The 15,043-nt window shown below is 37.2% G+C and overlaps 1 protein-coding gene across 1 annotated transcript in view; it reads right to left on the reverse strand.

Annotated features, from left to right (window-relative positions):
* UBAC1 (UBA domain containing 1) overlaps positions 1-13,808 on the reverse strand; it is a 35,270-nt gene extending 21,462 nt beyond the window's left edge. Inside the window, exons 1-2 of the mRNA XM_020981867.2 lie at positions 13,381-13,808; positions 3,301-3,421 (exon numbers count right to left, since the gene is read on the reverse strand). Coding sequence (XP_020837526.1) covers positions 3,301-3,421; positions 13,381-13,518 — 259 coding nt within the window. The 5' untranslated portion in view covers positions 13,519-13,808. The remainder of the gene's footprint in view (positions 1-3,300; positions 3,422-13,380) is intronic.
* Positions 13,809-15,043: the final 1,235 nt, after the last annotated feature.

Here is a 15,043-nt window from a genome sequence, read left to right on the forward strand (position 1 = left end):
GCCAGAGTCACAGAATTCAGAAGGGGGAATAATAGAAATGAAATTGGAAAGATAGGATGGGGACAGGTTGTGAAAGGTATTAAAAGTTTAGCAGAAGAGTTTATCTTTCATTCTAGAGACAACAGGAAGCAACTGAAATTTACTGAGTAAGGGAATGACAGATTTGCACTTAGGGAAAATCACTTTAGCAAGTATATAGGATGGATTAGAACAGGGAGAGACTGGAGGCAGAGAAACCAATTAGAAGGGCATTGCAATAATCAAGGAGAGAGATGATGAGGGTTTGAACTAAAGTGGCAACTGTGTGAGTGGAGAAAAGGGGTCAGATATGAGAAATGCTGTGAAGGTAGAAAAGGCAAGACTTGGCAACTGATTGTGTAGAGTGAGGGAGAGTGAGGAGTCAAGGAGAACACTATTGTTAAGAACCCAGGAGACTGGAAGAATGGTAGTGACTTCAGCAGAAATGGAGAAGTTTAGAAGAGGGGTGGCTTTTAAAGAATTCTGGTTTTAGACATGTTGGATTTGGGAGGTCTCTGGAACACCCAGTTTGAAATGTCCAATTGGCAATTTGTGATATGAAGTTGAAGCTTAGGGAGAGATTGAGATGAATATAAATCTTTTAATAATCTGTAAAAAGATGGTAGTTTAATCTCCAGGTGTGAATGAGGCCATTAAAAAAGAAAAAGAGAAAAGGACTCAGGACAGAGTTTTGGGAACACTAGTCAGGAAGTGTGATACAGATGTCAAACCAGCAAAGCAGATGGAGGAGTAGATTGGTAGGAAGAGAACCACAAAAAACCAGAGGAGAAAGCATTCAAAAGGCTCTCCTCTGGTGGTCAACCATTTCAAATACAGCAGACAGACAGAGAAGGATGAAAACTGAGAAAAGACCGTCAGATCCGGCAAGTAGGAGATCACTGGTATCTTTGGAGAGAGTAGTTTCAGTTGAATGATGAAGGTTGAGAAGTGAGAGGAGAGGAAGTGGAGGCTGTGAATACAGATGTCTTTTTCTAGGAGTTTGGCTAAGAAATAGAGAAGAGATGTAGGGTGATCGTTTGAGGGGATGGCAAGCTCTAATGAAGGTTTTTTACAGATAGGGGACACTTAGTTTTGTGTGAAGGTAGTTAAGAAAGATACTACTAACCAGACAGGGAGAAGCTGAAGATTCATGTGAGAAAGGGGATGACTGAATTTTCAGTCTGTTAGAGAAAATGAGATGGTATAGGAGCTGGCCTTGGCAAGGAGAAGAACCACTTCATTATCAGAGATGAGGGATGATATCAAGGAGTTCTGAGATGAGAATGGGCAAAGATGGAGTTTACATCAAATGGCCTCAATTTTCTCAGTAAAGTAAGAGGTGAGGTCTTCAGTCGACAGAGGAAGGAGGGAGAGCTGTAGGAGGCATCAGGAGAGGTTTGGAATAGCTTCTGTGGAAGATAGGATAAGGAACCAATTAGGAGTAAAAGGATTGCTATGATGCAGTGAAGGTCAGTTGAAGCTGGTCACGAATTTATAATGTGCCCACTCAATGTGGCTGTGTGAATTCCTCCAGCTCTCCGTGTAAGGGGTGGATGGTGGGAGTGATCCAAGAAATGAGGTTTGGCAAGATTTGAGCAGCCATATGACAAGAGGCAAGGGATTTGAGGGTAAAGTGTAGAAATGAATTGATCATCTATAAGTTCTGAAAAGGGAGGAAAGTGAAGTCAGAGCAGGTGTAATGGCTTGAGAAGTTATTGAAGGATGAAGGATTGAAGGTCTCAGTGAAGGCAAAGATAAGGGTTAGGAGGGGTGAGGCATAGAAAGAGATGGAATGATAGTTCAGAGTTAGATACAGCCATGTCAGAATTTTGACAAAAGAAGTAAAATACATCATCATCATAGTTAGCATTTATAGAGCACATTCAGATTTGCAAATTGCTTTATAAACATCTCATTTTATCCTCACAACAACCCTCAGGGGTAGGATTTAACAGATGAGGAATCTGAGGCACAGAGGTTAAGCGATTTGACCAAAGTCACCCAACTAGTAAATGTCTGAGGATGGATTTAAACCCAGGTCTTCCTGATTCCAGGTCCAGTACTCCATGGGTTGATCATAACCATTCTTATGTGTGAGGAGTCCTCAAAAGTAATTTAGTATAATTATTTCATCTTCCAGATTAGGGAACTGAGGTCCAGAGAGTTTAAGTGACTTGCTTGAGGTTTTATAGGTACTGAGTAGTAGAGTTGAAATGTGAACCAAGATATTCTGGCTCTACATCCAGTGGTCTTTCCATGCTGCCTCCCTAAGGTTAGCGTATACATGTATGTATATACGTATGTATGTATCTATCTATCTATCTATCTAGAGGGTAGAGTCTTATGTAAATCTCAAACAGAACTTACATATAATAGTTGCTTAATAAGGGCTTATTTGAATTATCTGTCAAACACACATACAGCTATATGTACTAAAGGCTGTGGCATGGAGATGATGTTGGGATCTAAAAATCTACAGAGTACAAGCCTACCAGGACCTAGTAAACTAAAAAGACTTTTGGTACGAACCCAGCAATGTCCAATACGTCTGATGTTCAAGGACCAACTTAGCTAAGTTTATAGAGACTTAGTCACCAGGTAACAGAATTTTTCAGCCACAGAAACTCAAGAAAACCATGTACCAAGGCAATAATCTTTTTTGGTGGAGGAAATACACACACAGTGAAACTACAGATTATTTTGAATTATGAAAAGATACCCCTCCCCTCTCTCTCATTCTACACACACACACACACACACACACACACACTCTTTTCTGTTACTTAGGGCATAATAATGTGTATACAGTTTTATAAACATTCAACTTTAACATGTGAACCACATAATGTTGGTGCTATATGGAACTTTAGAGCTCTAGTATCACATAATTTATGATTAAATTACTGCCATATGTAAATTAAAAGGTAGTTTATATAATAAAAATGACCCTTCTTCTAGTTATAATTATCAAGTTGACCAAACCTGCAGAAGCTCTTTCTGTGGATTATATTTTGCTCTGAAAAAAATTAAATTTCTCATAAAACTTAAGTTGTTAAATGTCTATTGTTCAGTTTATATTTCTATCATTTTATACAAATACTTCAGAAAGCAAACAAAAAATACTTTTAAACTAAGATCAGCAGTTTGATTTTTTTGTTTTTTGCTGTTTCATTCTGATTCTCAGTATTGATAATTAACAAAAAGCGAATTAATAAAATATCAAATTTCTGTGTTTATATAGTGGTACTGCTATAATGCAGCTTAATCATGAAGTTATCTTACCTTTATCTTGAATGTTTTCTTCTAAGATAGTTTTGGTGTCTGTCAGGACCCTCTCTGAAGCAGCATGTATTAATTTATGATGTGTTACACTTTTGGGGTCTTCTAAGTTCCCATGTACACACTAGAAAAAATAATTAAATACAGAGAAGGAGAATCAGAAATAACCAAGCTTCTGCACTAATCATTGTGGTAATAAAATACAATCCTAGACACGCTCTAACTATGCTAGCATTTACTAGTTGTCCTTTCTTGCTTATAGATCACAGTTCAGGCTTAATTTTAGTAAGTACTGATTAAGTAAAAGCATTTTTGTTCATTACTAGTTCTGAGAGAGGAAAACCACTCAGATAACCATGAGGTCTCACCCGGATTTTTTGTTGCCCTTCCTATCCACACATTCAACTCTATACTACATGGACTATTTTAGCAATCTAGGACAACATCTACTTGGTGCCTATATATTGAGAAAGAGGCTAATGTGTTTGAAAGGGCTTCTGGCAGCAGTTACTGCTTTCTAGCCCATTCACTCAACTGCTTTGTCTTCCTGAATGTAATAATGTATGTGAGACTCAAAATTCTATCACACATGAACCAGCTGAAATTAGGGATGCTAAGCTGAAGAAAAGAAGATTTAAGGGGTAACAATAGCCATGAGAAGTGATATGGTACACTAGAAAGACCGTTAGATTTGGAATTGAACAACTTGGTTCAAATTTTGACTCTGTTACTTATTATCCATGTGCAATGGGACAAGTAATAACATCTTTCTAAACCTCAGTTTCCTCTTTTGTAAAAGACAAGGGAATGGAATAAATTATCTTTAAAGTCCCCTAAAGTCCCCTTCTAGCTCTACTATGATTCTCAGGCTTTCAACTGGAGTCCTCAGCAATGTCCACTGACCCACTGAAGTACTGAAATACATGTAAATTTTTATGTATGATTTTTTTTCAGGGTTTGGAGGTGGGGGAATGGGAAAGTACTGTAAATCTGTGATTTCATTCATTCATTCATTCATCCAGTCAACAAGCATTTATTAAATATCTACCATGTGCCAGGCACTACTAAGCACTGGAAATAAAAAGAAAGGCAAAAATATAATCCCTGTTTTCAAGAAGCTCACATTCTAATGGAAGAGACAGCAAGCAAATAACAATGTATACACAAGATATATACAGTGTAAAAAAAAGGTAATCTTAGAGGGAAGGTACAAGCAGTAAGGGAGACCAGGAAAGGCATCCTGCGGAAGGTGCTAAAGTGAATCTTAGCTAGAGACAGTTAGAAGTGAGAGGTGAGGAAAGAGAATATTCCATGCATGAGTAACAGCCAATGCAAATGTGTACCTATTTTCTCACATCCACTCTAGTATTTGTCATTTTCCTTTTCTGTCATATTAGTCAATCTGATGACTGTGAGATAGTATCTCAGAGTTGTTTTAATTTGCATTTCTCAAATTATTTGTGATTTGGAGTTTTTCAAATGGTTATCGACAGTTTTGATTTCTTCTTCTGAAAACTGCCTGTTCATATCCTTTAACTGTTTATCATTTTGGGGGAATGGCTCTTATTTTTGTAGATTTGATTCAGTTCTCTATATATTTTAGAAATAACACCTTTATCAGAGAAACTTACAGTCAGTGTAAATGCAAGAGTCAGTAGAGTGAGAAATAGCAACGTGCAAGGAATAGAAAATAGTCAATGTAGCAGGATTGTAAAATGCATTGAGAGGATTAAAGTATAATAAGCCTGGAAACGTAGAAAAGGAGAAGGCTGTAAATGCCAAAGATTTCACACTGGATGCTTGAGGTAATAGGGAGCCACTGTAGCTTACTGAACAGAAGAGTGACAAGGTTACATCTGTACTTTAGGAAGATCACTTTGGTAACTAAGTGGAGGATGGACTGGAGTGAGGAGCTGAAGCTGAGAGACCAATCAGAAGGCTATTGTAACAGTTCAGGTGATGATGGTTTGTGTACATGAGTGATGGCTATGTGAATGGAGGGAAGGCGATATATATGAGACATGGTATGAAGGTTAAAAAAAAGGCAAGATCTGACAACGATTTGATGGGTAGGGTGTATGAAAGTATTGAGAGAAGGACAACACGGGACATGTGTGACAGCTGCACTTTCAAAAGTAATAGAACAACTGAGATGAGGGGAGGGATTGCATCTACCATTTCAAATTAGCAACTTGGTTGTCTTAGACAGCTGTCTGGGACAGAGATAGGTTAAATAACTTACTCATGGTCACATAGCCAACATGTAAAAGAACTAGAATTTGAACTGGAAGTCTTCCTGACCCTAAGGCCAGACCTCAATCAACAAGCCACACTGCCTGTCTTTCATACATGAGTACTGTACTAATAATTAGAACTACCTAGGAACAGTTTCCTAAGCCAAGGAAGATATACTCAGCTAAATATGACAAGAGGATTCAGTATAGTTAAAGAGAAAAAGTAGAGCTTTTCTGCACATTACATGGTTTGCAAATAAACATAAAGAGTAGTCAGTCAAGCAGTTTTACAATTTATGTTAAATATCCTATCTTATATCCTATTTAATATTCATTTTATATCCTATTTATGTATTTTTACAATTTATATTAAATATCCTATTTTAAACAGTAGATAAAAAATGTGTGGTTTTCAAAATAATAGATATCATAAATGAAATGGAATAAGTGGTTTTAAGAGCACTACCCCAAAGAATCTAAAGGTTTTTTTTAATTAATGTTTTCTGCTTTTTATTTTTTTCTTTCTCCTACAGATAAACGGGGAGGGAAGGAGATATCTTTTGAGCCAAAGATGTCACAAATAAAACAATTATATTAAATTAAAATATTCCTAAAAAAAAAGAACCTCACCCACTTAACCACTCCAGCATAATACCGGGAAAAGAAAAGAATATTTAACACTACTAGTCTCTTTCAGTTCTGGCACATTCAGCAATTATCAGTTTTCTACAAACAAAACCTGCAAGGATAATTTAAATTATTTGCTAATGGTCACACAGCAAATTTTAGAGCCAAGATTTCCATTCACATACAAGTTATTTCTTCTAGGATCTCTTCCCTAAGCAATGTCATACAACCCCATCTACAATATACCATATGCATATGTACAATAATAATGCTTTCTCTTTCCTCCTTAGCCATGTATGATTTGATTACCTCCAAAATCTTGCTACTCCCTCATCCTCACAAAAAAGTTTTGAATGTTCGCTTTCCTTCTCATTTCCTCCGACTTTTCACAATGCCTTAAAATAATTAAAGATTAGAAATTCATTCCTAAAACTAATTTCCAGATATTCATAATTCTTGACAAATCAAATACAATGGAGTCTAGAAATAGCCATTTAAAATTAAAAGGGTCTCAACTCCTATTTCATTTAAAAAAACGAGACAAAATCTTTGTAATCCAACGCAATATTTAAAGTGTAAATTGAGACTGACAACATGACTGTTCTATTGTGATAAGCACAACATGTCTTGTATGCATAATAATCTTTATGTACTATATCTTTGCCTGGGTTCATACAGTAGTTCACGATTTCGCTTGACTTGTCTATTTTAGCACTGCATTACGACAAACGATAAAATACATCCAAGTTCACGCTGACTCATCTTTATACAACAGTGTTCACTGACCTACAGTGATAACTTTCAAGAATATTACTACATCAGTATCTAGTTGCATCCATTCAACACATAATGGTTCAAATTTTATTGAGGCAAAAGTGCAGTCAACGAAGGTAATCAGATAAGTCCATCAGTCAGACTGAACCAAAGACATGGAACAAAAATAAAACATTTATGAACTTCAATATTCTTATATAAAAATAAAGGATTTCTTGGTAAATCTCTTCATTTTCATTTTAACTAAGAAGTATAAATAACCAGGGCTGAAAAAAACTTGCCATGAGTAATCAAATGTTATTTGATCAAATATATTTCTAAAATTAATATATAATCTCTCTTCTTACTTTAAAGTCACCACTAAAACTAAAACTAAACTTTTATTCCTTCATAAAAGCACCAAATTGTAGTTTGAACACAAACCTAGACATAAAACCCTATTACAATAGCACCCATATTTCAGAGGCTTGTTGTTGAGTCATTTCAGTGGTATCCAACTCTTCATGACCCCATTTGGAGTTTACTTGGCAAAGATACTGGAATGGTTTGCCATTTACTTCTTCAGCTCATTTTACAGATGAGAAAACAGAGGCAAATAGAGTTGAGTGATTTGCTCAGGGTCACACAGCTGTTAAGTGTCTGAGGTCACATCTGAATTCACACCCTTCCTGTTTCCAGATCAGGAATTCTATCCACTGCACCACCTAGCTGTTTATAATAGCTTGAGATATCAATAACTCAGGGACACAATCCTTAAGAAACTTTTTTTCTTTTAGAAACTTCTTCTTTCATAAGCCAGTGATTCTAAAATGCAGTCCTGCAGACTTCTGATTGCTACTGCTCATCTACTTGGCTGTACTATTTAAGTTTATAATTTGTCAGATTCCTTCTAAGGCAGATGTGAGTTTTATATAGAAAATTTATGCCGGGCTGGGAAATGAAATCTAGACTTATTTAGAAGAATTCTGCTAAGCACACACCCTTATCATATAATGACTGGTTGTAACTGTATGTATATCAACCATCTTTACTGGAATATAAACTCTGAAGGCAGGAGATGTGACTGCTTTCATCTTTGTATACACAATGCAGGTGCTCAATAAATGTGGTCTTCCCTGTTACAACGTAAGCTCCTTGAGGGTAGGGACTGTTTTGCTTTTGTTTTTGTTTTCCCAAAATCTAGTACAATGCCTGGGCACAGAGTAGGCACTTGATAAATTCTTACTGACTGACTGATACTAGATATGTTGAAATATGTTCAGGAATTTAAGCTCTTCCAACAAGAACAATTATTCAACAAATATAAAATGAAAAGCATATAAAAATGTTATTTGTAATATGAAAATATATACTGAAATCAATAATGTATCCATTATTTCAACAAGCTACAAAAACACCGAAAATGACACTGAACTAAAAGTTAAGAAAAAATTATTATGCTGGTCATTATTAAAGCTAAACAAAAACACTTTAAAACTTAGAACAAAATTAATATTTTCATACTCACATGATTATTAATATTGATTAATCAGGGCTAAGTGGTAAAATCCCCTAATATGAGGTGGATAATATATCAAGTTAAATAGCTTGTTCAGCGTTTTACAAGTAATTAGCTAATTGACAATATCTTTGCCAGATAAGTCCTCTTACAGATTGGAAAATAAAGAAATGGAGACTGCTGTTTACCTGAATATAAGTAGGCCACCACATGATTATGATCAGAGAATTTTTAGCCCCTATTAAACAACTATATTTTCCAAATGGCTCAGTTATATAAACTTTATCCGTCATATCTGACATTCATTCCTGACTACTTACCATTTTGCCTTGAAGTCACTGAGGACAGAAATACAGTGAAGGTACAATGTTCTATAAACTCTCAAAAACACTTAACGCATTTTGACATTTTTTATAAACTGTGACATTTTTTAGAGACGCCAGTTTTGTATCATTTCTTTTTTTGTTACCCCTAGATGGAAACCAGTAACACAGAATGATTATGAAGACTTTAGAATGAGATGACCATTTAAGTAAAATGGGTAAGAGCCATTTTCCATTTAAATGTGCTGTCAATATTTATGATGCAGAAATGAACTTTTTTCCACTCTGAACCATAAAATAGCTCTATTCCCAGAAACAATACTTGTTGTTTTTTTTTTATAGTGGGATATCTGAATTATAAAGTTTAGAACCTATCTTATGAAATTTAATTTTCCAATACAAACCCTCAAACTGGTCTGGTGAGTCTGAACAAGACCTAAGAAACTGAACCTAAGAATGAGTAATCACTATTACATGTTAAGCTGTTTTAGAGCAGATCAGGGTGTGGTAGTTAGGCCATAACAAAGATATCTACATTTAGGTCACCAATACAACTCATAACTCTTCCAGCATCAATCCTACCTAGCTTAGCTGTCCCATGGTTGGTTAAAGTACACACTCAATGTAATTAAGTTATTGTTACTGACTAGCTAGTTAACTAAATTTTCTAGAAGAACTTGTTTGCCTTCATATTAATGATATGATCTAAATACTGTGTTTGTAACCATGTTTTTAAGTTTAGACAATTAGTTGAGATTTTAACATATACATCAAAAATATCATAGATATTTTTCATAACTAAACCCATTAGACAAGAGGGTTAATTTTGACATTTTTTAAAAAGTTTAAGATCTAGAACACAATGGTGATCCTAGTTTGTAAAAAGACAGTCTTGTAAAGGTAATCCTTTCATTAATATTATCATCTTTAAATAACAACAATATTATTAAATTTCTAGATGCTGAAAAAAAGAACATCCATTTCTTTCATCAAAGATGGCAGGGATAGAGGAAGAAAATCATTGATAGGCTAAGTATATATCAGGGGAAAAATGAGAAGGTATAATATAAACTAAAATATACACTCTGGCATTACTGCTCTGCAGCATAGGTGACATTCAGGAACTGGTTTCCACGGTGACATTCACATATACAACTTCAGAATTATCACTTCCCTGACTAATGAATTCTGACTGCAGCTAAGGGGATAGCTCAAATCCAGTAGAATGGTAAGGGATGTGGAGGTGGAAATACTTCTGATTACTTAGCTATCATTACACAGTAATTTATGTCTCACTCACTCAATGTGAAATACCTTTGGTGGCCTGTCTCATACACCTGGGGAGGCTACACAGGGAAGAAAAAATTCAAGTTAAAGAATTTAATTAAAAAAACAACAATAACTATGTACTATAGTACCTACCAGAATAATAAATTTCAGGAATATACAAATTAGCATCCCATCTAAATTGGCTGCCTAATTTACCCTAAGGTGTATACTCATTAACACATATTTGTGATCAGTGAAGAATTTTCCATTTCCTAATCCCCCTTCATAAAATATAATAGTAATGTAAACCTATACTATCAATTAAAAAGAATTGCTAAACTAAACGTCACTGACAAGTAAGCTATTGCCTACTAACCACCTAGAGTGTGAACTTCGAAAGCACTTAATTCAGTTAATCTTTTTTTAATTTTTTAAGTAGAAATATATTTCAAGATCATCTACTATCATAATAAAGTTGTATAAGAAACAACAGCAAAGCCTGGCAGTTATTATACACAGAGACTAAAATGTGTCAAGAAAAGCAGGTTGTGTCCAAATTTTCCTGGTTAAAGGGTACACTGTTAGTCTTCCAGAAATCTAAGGACTATACTGAATTTTCCAGGGAAAAAAAAAGGAAGCAATCTTAAATGTATAACCTCTAGAACCAGGACATTAAGTATCACTGTCTTGACCTGTGCACCTAATTTTTAGCTCATATGTCTATCATACTTTAAAGTTTATAAAGCCCTTTCTATGAAACAACCTTTTGAGGCAAGCAATATATTATCATCACCATCTTATGAATAAGGAAACTGAGGCTTAAAGAAGGGAAGTAACAATCGAGTTCAGTTACACAAGAACGTGAAAGGGCCAGAACTTAAGTTAAGGCTTTGGACTCAAAAACCAGGGCTCTTTTCAATATGTAAATGCCTTCTCAACAATTAAAATGAAATACGTCCTGTTCTCTCTCCCTCCATAGTTCTATACCAAGTAAGTAAACAGTTAACACACTACACTACATACTTTAGTGGCTAACCCTATAACAATAGCTACTCCACAGAACAGTTTTCATTAATCTCTGAAAACAACTATAAATCAATCTGGTTTAGATGGTTTACCATAACACAAGGAATCTCTGGGATAAAATTTATCCATATTTTAACATGCAAGGATAATTAATGTATCACATATGGATTACAACATACATGTTACATAGTCAAGTATACTTTGTAACATGAATATTACATAAATAATTCACGAAGGGGCTACCGTGATGACACAGTCAACTGCTTTTCTCCCAATTCTAATTGAGGCGACAGCCTCAGGCACAACACTTTATGTAACCATAGTGACAAGTATCCTATTTAATTAGGCATTTATAAATTTGGTCTACGGAACTGTAAGTGTTATAAAGTTAAATCACAGAAATGAATAAATCTCCAGGAATTCATTTCAGCCATTAGTTATATAATATATGATATACACACACACACACACACACACACACACACACACACGTTTCGTTTGTGTGCAATAAATTTAAAAGTGTGGTCACCTCAGAAAATCAGAAATCAGGAATCAGTTTTGGTCTCTTTTTCTTAAAAGTACTAATTTCAAACTAAAGAGGAACGCCTGGAGAGGAGAGGTTAAATTTTAGTGGTTTCAGGTAAGGGGAGAAAAAAAAAACCCTGCTTTGGCCAACAGACAACAAAAATAACCGTTAACAAGAAAAGTCCAAAATGCCAGGTTTTATAATTAGGAAATTCCTCCTCCCAATGAAAGTTAGCACCTTCTCTGCCTACAACAACGAGAGGTTAAGGGTCATACAAGGTCACACAGCCAATGAACCAGGCTGCCTCTTCATCCCTACTGTACATCACTGAAGTGACAGAGGAATATAAAGATCCTTTTCAAAATTTCCTTGACTCATCAAAGGAGTTGAAGCAGATTACATAATAAGGGTAAGTGTCTAGTGTCCTACCTATCTCTCTCTATAGTTCCATATTTCCTTAGAAAAGAAGAAAATAACAGAATGACAGAACTAGAAAAGTCCTTTAAAGATCATGTGGTGCAACCACCTCATTTTGCAGGTGGAAAAGCTGAGGTCCAGAAAGGCTGTCCCTTGCCTAAAGTTACATAGCTTGTTGGTAGCAAAGTTAGGACTAGAACCCAGTGTACTATAAAAAGAGAAAGAAGGAAAAGCCAGGGAAAACAGAATGGAGGTGGGTGAAAATGAGTTCATGGACTAAGCGTTATTGAAAGACATCAAGGAAATATACCAGAGCAAAGGGATATGAGGTGAAAAATTAAAAGTAAAAGGAGGGAAGGAGGAAAAGGGAAAAAAACTGGAGGAGGAAAAAAGGGAAAGAAGAGATATAGGAGAAAGAGAATAAGAAGAAATTAAAATATAAGAGGGGAAGAAAAGAAGTAAAGTGGTAAAGTGGTTTAGTGAAGGGAGGAAAATATAAATGGGCAAAAAGAAATGGAAAAATGAGCTCTGTGGGTTTAAATTGAAGAAGAAAATTAGCAAAGAGCAAGTGATAGAAGAAAAGAATGGAGGAGGAAAAAAGTCACAGGAAACTATAACTGGGGAGGAGAAATGTGGAAAAAAAAAGTAGAAGGTAGCTAAAAACAGGAAAAATGTGAAAAGATTAGAGGAAGGGGTGGGGCTTCTGAACTTCCAGCGCCTTCCCTCTCAAACTATTTTAAATTTAACTACTCTGCATTTTTTATTTTCTTTACATTTACTGTATCTACATACACATATATGTACCTATATACCTCTCTCTCTCTCTCTCTCTCTCTTATTCCTGAGTACACACACACCCTATATCTATGCCGATACTTGCTTACTCCTCTATCAGAAAGTAAGCTCCTTTTTAAAGTAGGGATTGTTTCATAATAAGCATTTAATACTTATTATTTGGTGGAATAAGCTGTAAGATGAGGAAAGGAAGAAAAGGAAGGGGGAGAAAGAGAGGTTAAGTGTGAGAAAAAACAGAAATGGGAGGAGTGAAAAGGAAGAAGGAAGAAAGTGGATTAAGTAGGTGAAAAAAACTTTAGGAAAGGATGAAAAACAAGGAGACAAAACTATAAGTATGGAAAAGGAGAGAAAGAAGGAAGAATGGAGGAAGAAATAGCAGTGAAAAAGAGGAGAGTGAAGTGAAAAGGAAAGAAAAGAGGGGGGTTAAACGGGGGAAGGAAAATGTAAACGGAGGAGAGGACAGACAGCAGATTGGGTCTCATCTGTGGGAAAGAGGGGACGCGGAATGTGGGGTTAGGACGCAGTGAATGGGGATGAGGGCAGCCGAGCGAGGGGCAGGAGGCAGGGTCCGCCGGGGTTCGCGGGGGCTCTTACGTGTTTGAGGCAGCGCTCCTTGAGCTTCTCCACCGTGGTATCCTCGGTGACCTCCTCCAGCCACTCGATGCCCTCCATGGTGCAGATGTGAAGCCTCAGGACCTTCCTAGCAAAGATCTTCTCCTCCTGCACGAACATCGCCGCCCTCCTTCAGCGCCCGGCCGGGCCGGGGCCTCGCTAGCCTCAGTCTCCCTCGGCCTCAGCCGCCCGCCGCCGCTGCCGCCTCACAGGGCCCGCCTCAGCCTCCTCGGGCCTGGGGGCCCGCGGCCCATGAAGGTCACCGCGGGCGGACGAGCGAGAGAAGCGGAGAGGCTAGTCCCCAGAGACCCCGGTGCAGTTTCCGACCCCAGCTCCGGCCCCGCAGCGACCTGTCACTCGCCGCCCTCCGCCCGCAGCCTTCGCCCTGGCTCGCTACCCGCCGCGGCCGCCGCACGCCGGAAGTGTGGGAGGAGGTGCGCCTCGGGGCATGCTGGGAGTTGTAGGCCGAGGTGAGTCTAGCCTCAAAGAGATCCGGCTGACCCTAAGGGCAAGAGTTCGCCCGATAAGATTTAGAACTGGAAGGGACCTAAGAATGTAGAAAGAATATCAGGGCTGAGAGACCTCAGAACATTAAGTATAAAACGTTAGGGCTGGAAGGGAACTTGGAAAAAAATAATATCATTCTGCAGACAAAGAAACTGAAACCCAGAGGGAAAGGGACTTGCCCAAGTTCACAAGGCTAATTCAGTTGGATGAGGAGGAGACGTTGACCCAGTCCCTGTTTAAGCTCCCCTTGGAGCTGTCCAGTTTTGAAAGTAATCATTTAGAACGGGACAGCATTTGCTGTGGTGACCTTGAGAGAGACACTTCAATAGGATTCAACTCAACTTAATGTTTGTTCATATGGGCAAAGTGTTATCCTAGATACTGACACAACAGTCCTTATGCCCAAAGAGCTTACATTTTACTGGGCAGATACACTATGTATACAAGTAAGTAAATGAAAAATATTGTCAAAGTAATTTAGAGAATGAGAGAGTGCTAATAAATAGGTTGAATGGAAAAAAACCTTTAAAAGTGGCACCTGAACTGCTCTTTGAAAAGGAAGCTAGAGAATTTGAAGAGGAGGAGATGGAAGGAGTGCATTCCAGATATGGAAAGGCCATTTATGCAAAACCTAGAAATGCGTGTTGAAATGTGTGGGGACCAAGTATCAAGTGGCTAGACAGAGCATCTTTTAAGCACTTATGGCCAGGCACTGCAGTAAATACTAGGGATACAAATACAAGTATTTGTAAACAAATACAAATACAAGTATTTAGCCCCCATCCCCATTCACCCCATCCTAACCCCACAAATGCAAGTATTGTTGGGGATTGTGGAAGAAATGGATAAAACCTGAGTGCTGTAAATTTGGGGAAAACATCTCCCCAGAAAAAGTGGCTTTAGATGTCAAAGGGAGCTACAGGAATGTGTAAATACAGACACTTATTCTATATTTTATTCAACAAGATAAGCCCATTAATTCTATCTGGAAGGAGGTCTTCAATATCTTGTAGACCTCCAATCCCATTCTGATAGGATTAACAACCGGAATAAACATGATCTTTGGTAAATCCTTAGACAACAAGTCCTGGCTGACTCTTCTTGACTCCATTTTGGGGGAATTTTCTTGGCAAAGATT

Source organism: Phascolarctos cinereus, unplaced genomic scaffold, assembly GCF_003287225.1.
Source record: "Phascolarctos cinereus isolate Bilbo 61053 unplaced genomic scaffold, phaCin_HiC Scaffold_2;HRSCAF=192, whole genome shotgun sequence".
NCBI classification, from domain to species: Eukaryota; Metazoa; Chordata; class Mammalia; order Diprotodontia; family Phascolarctidae; genus Phascolarctos; species Phascolarctos cinereus.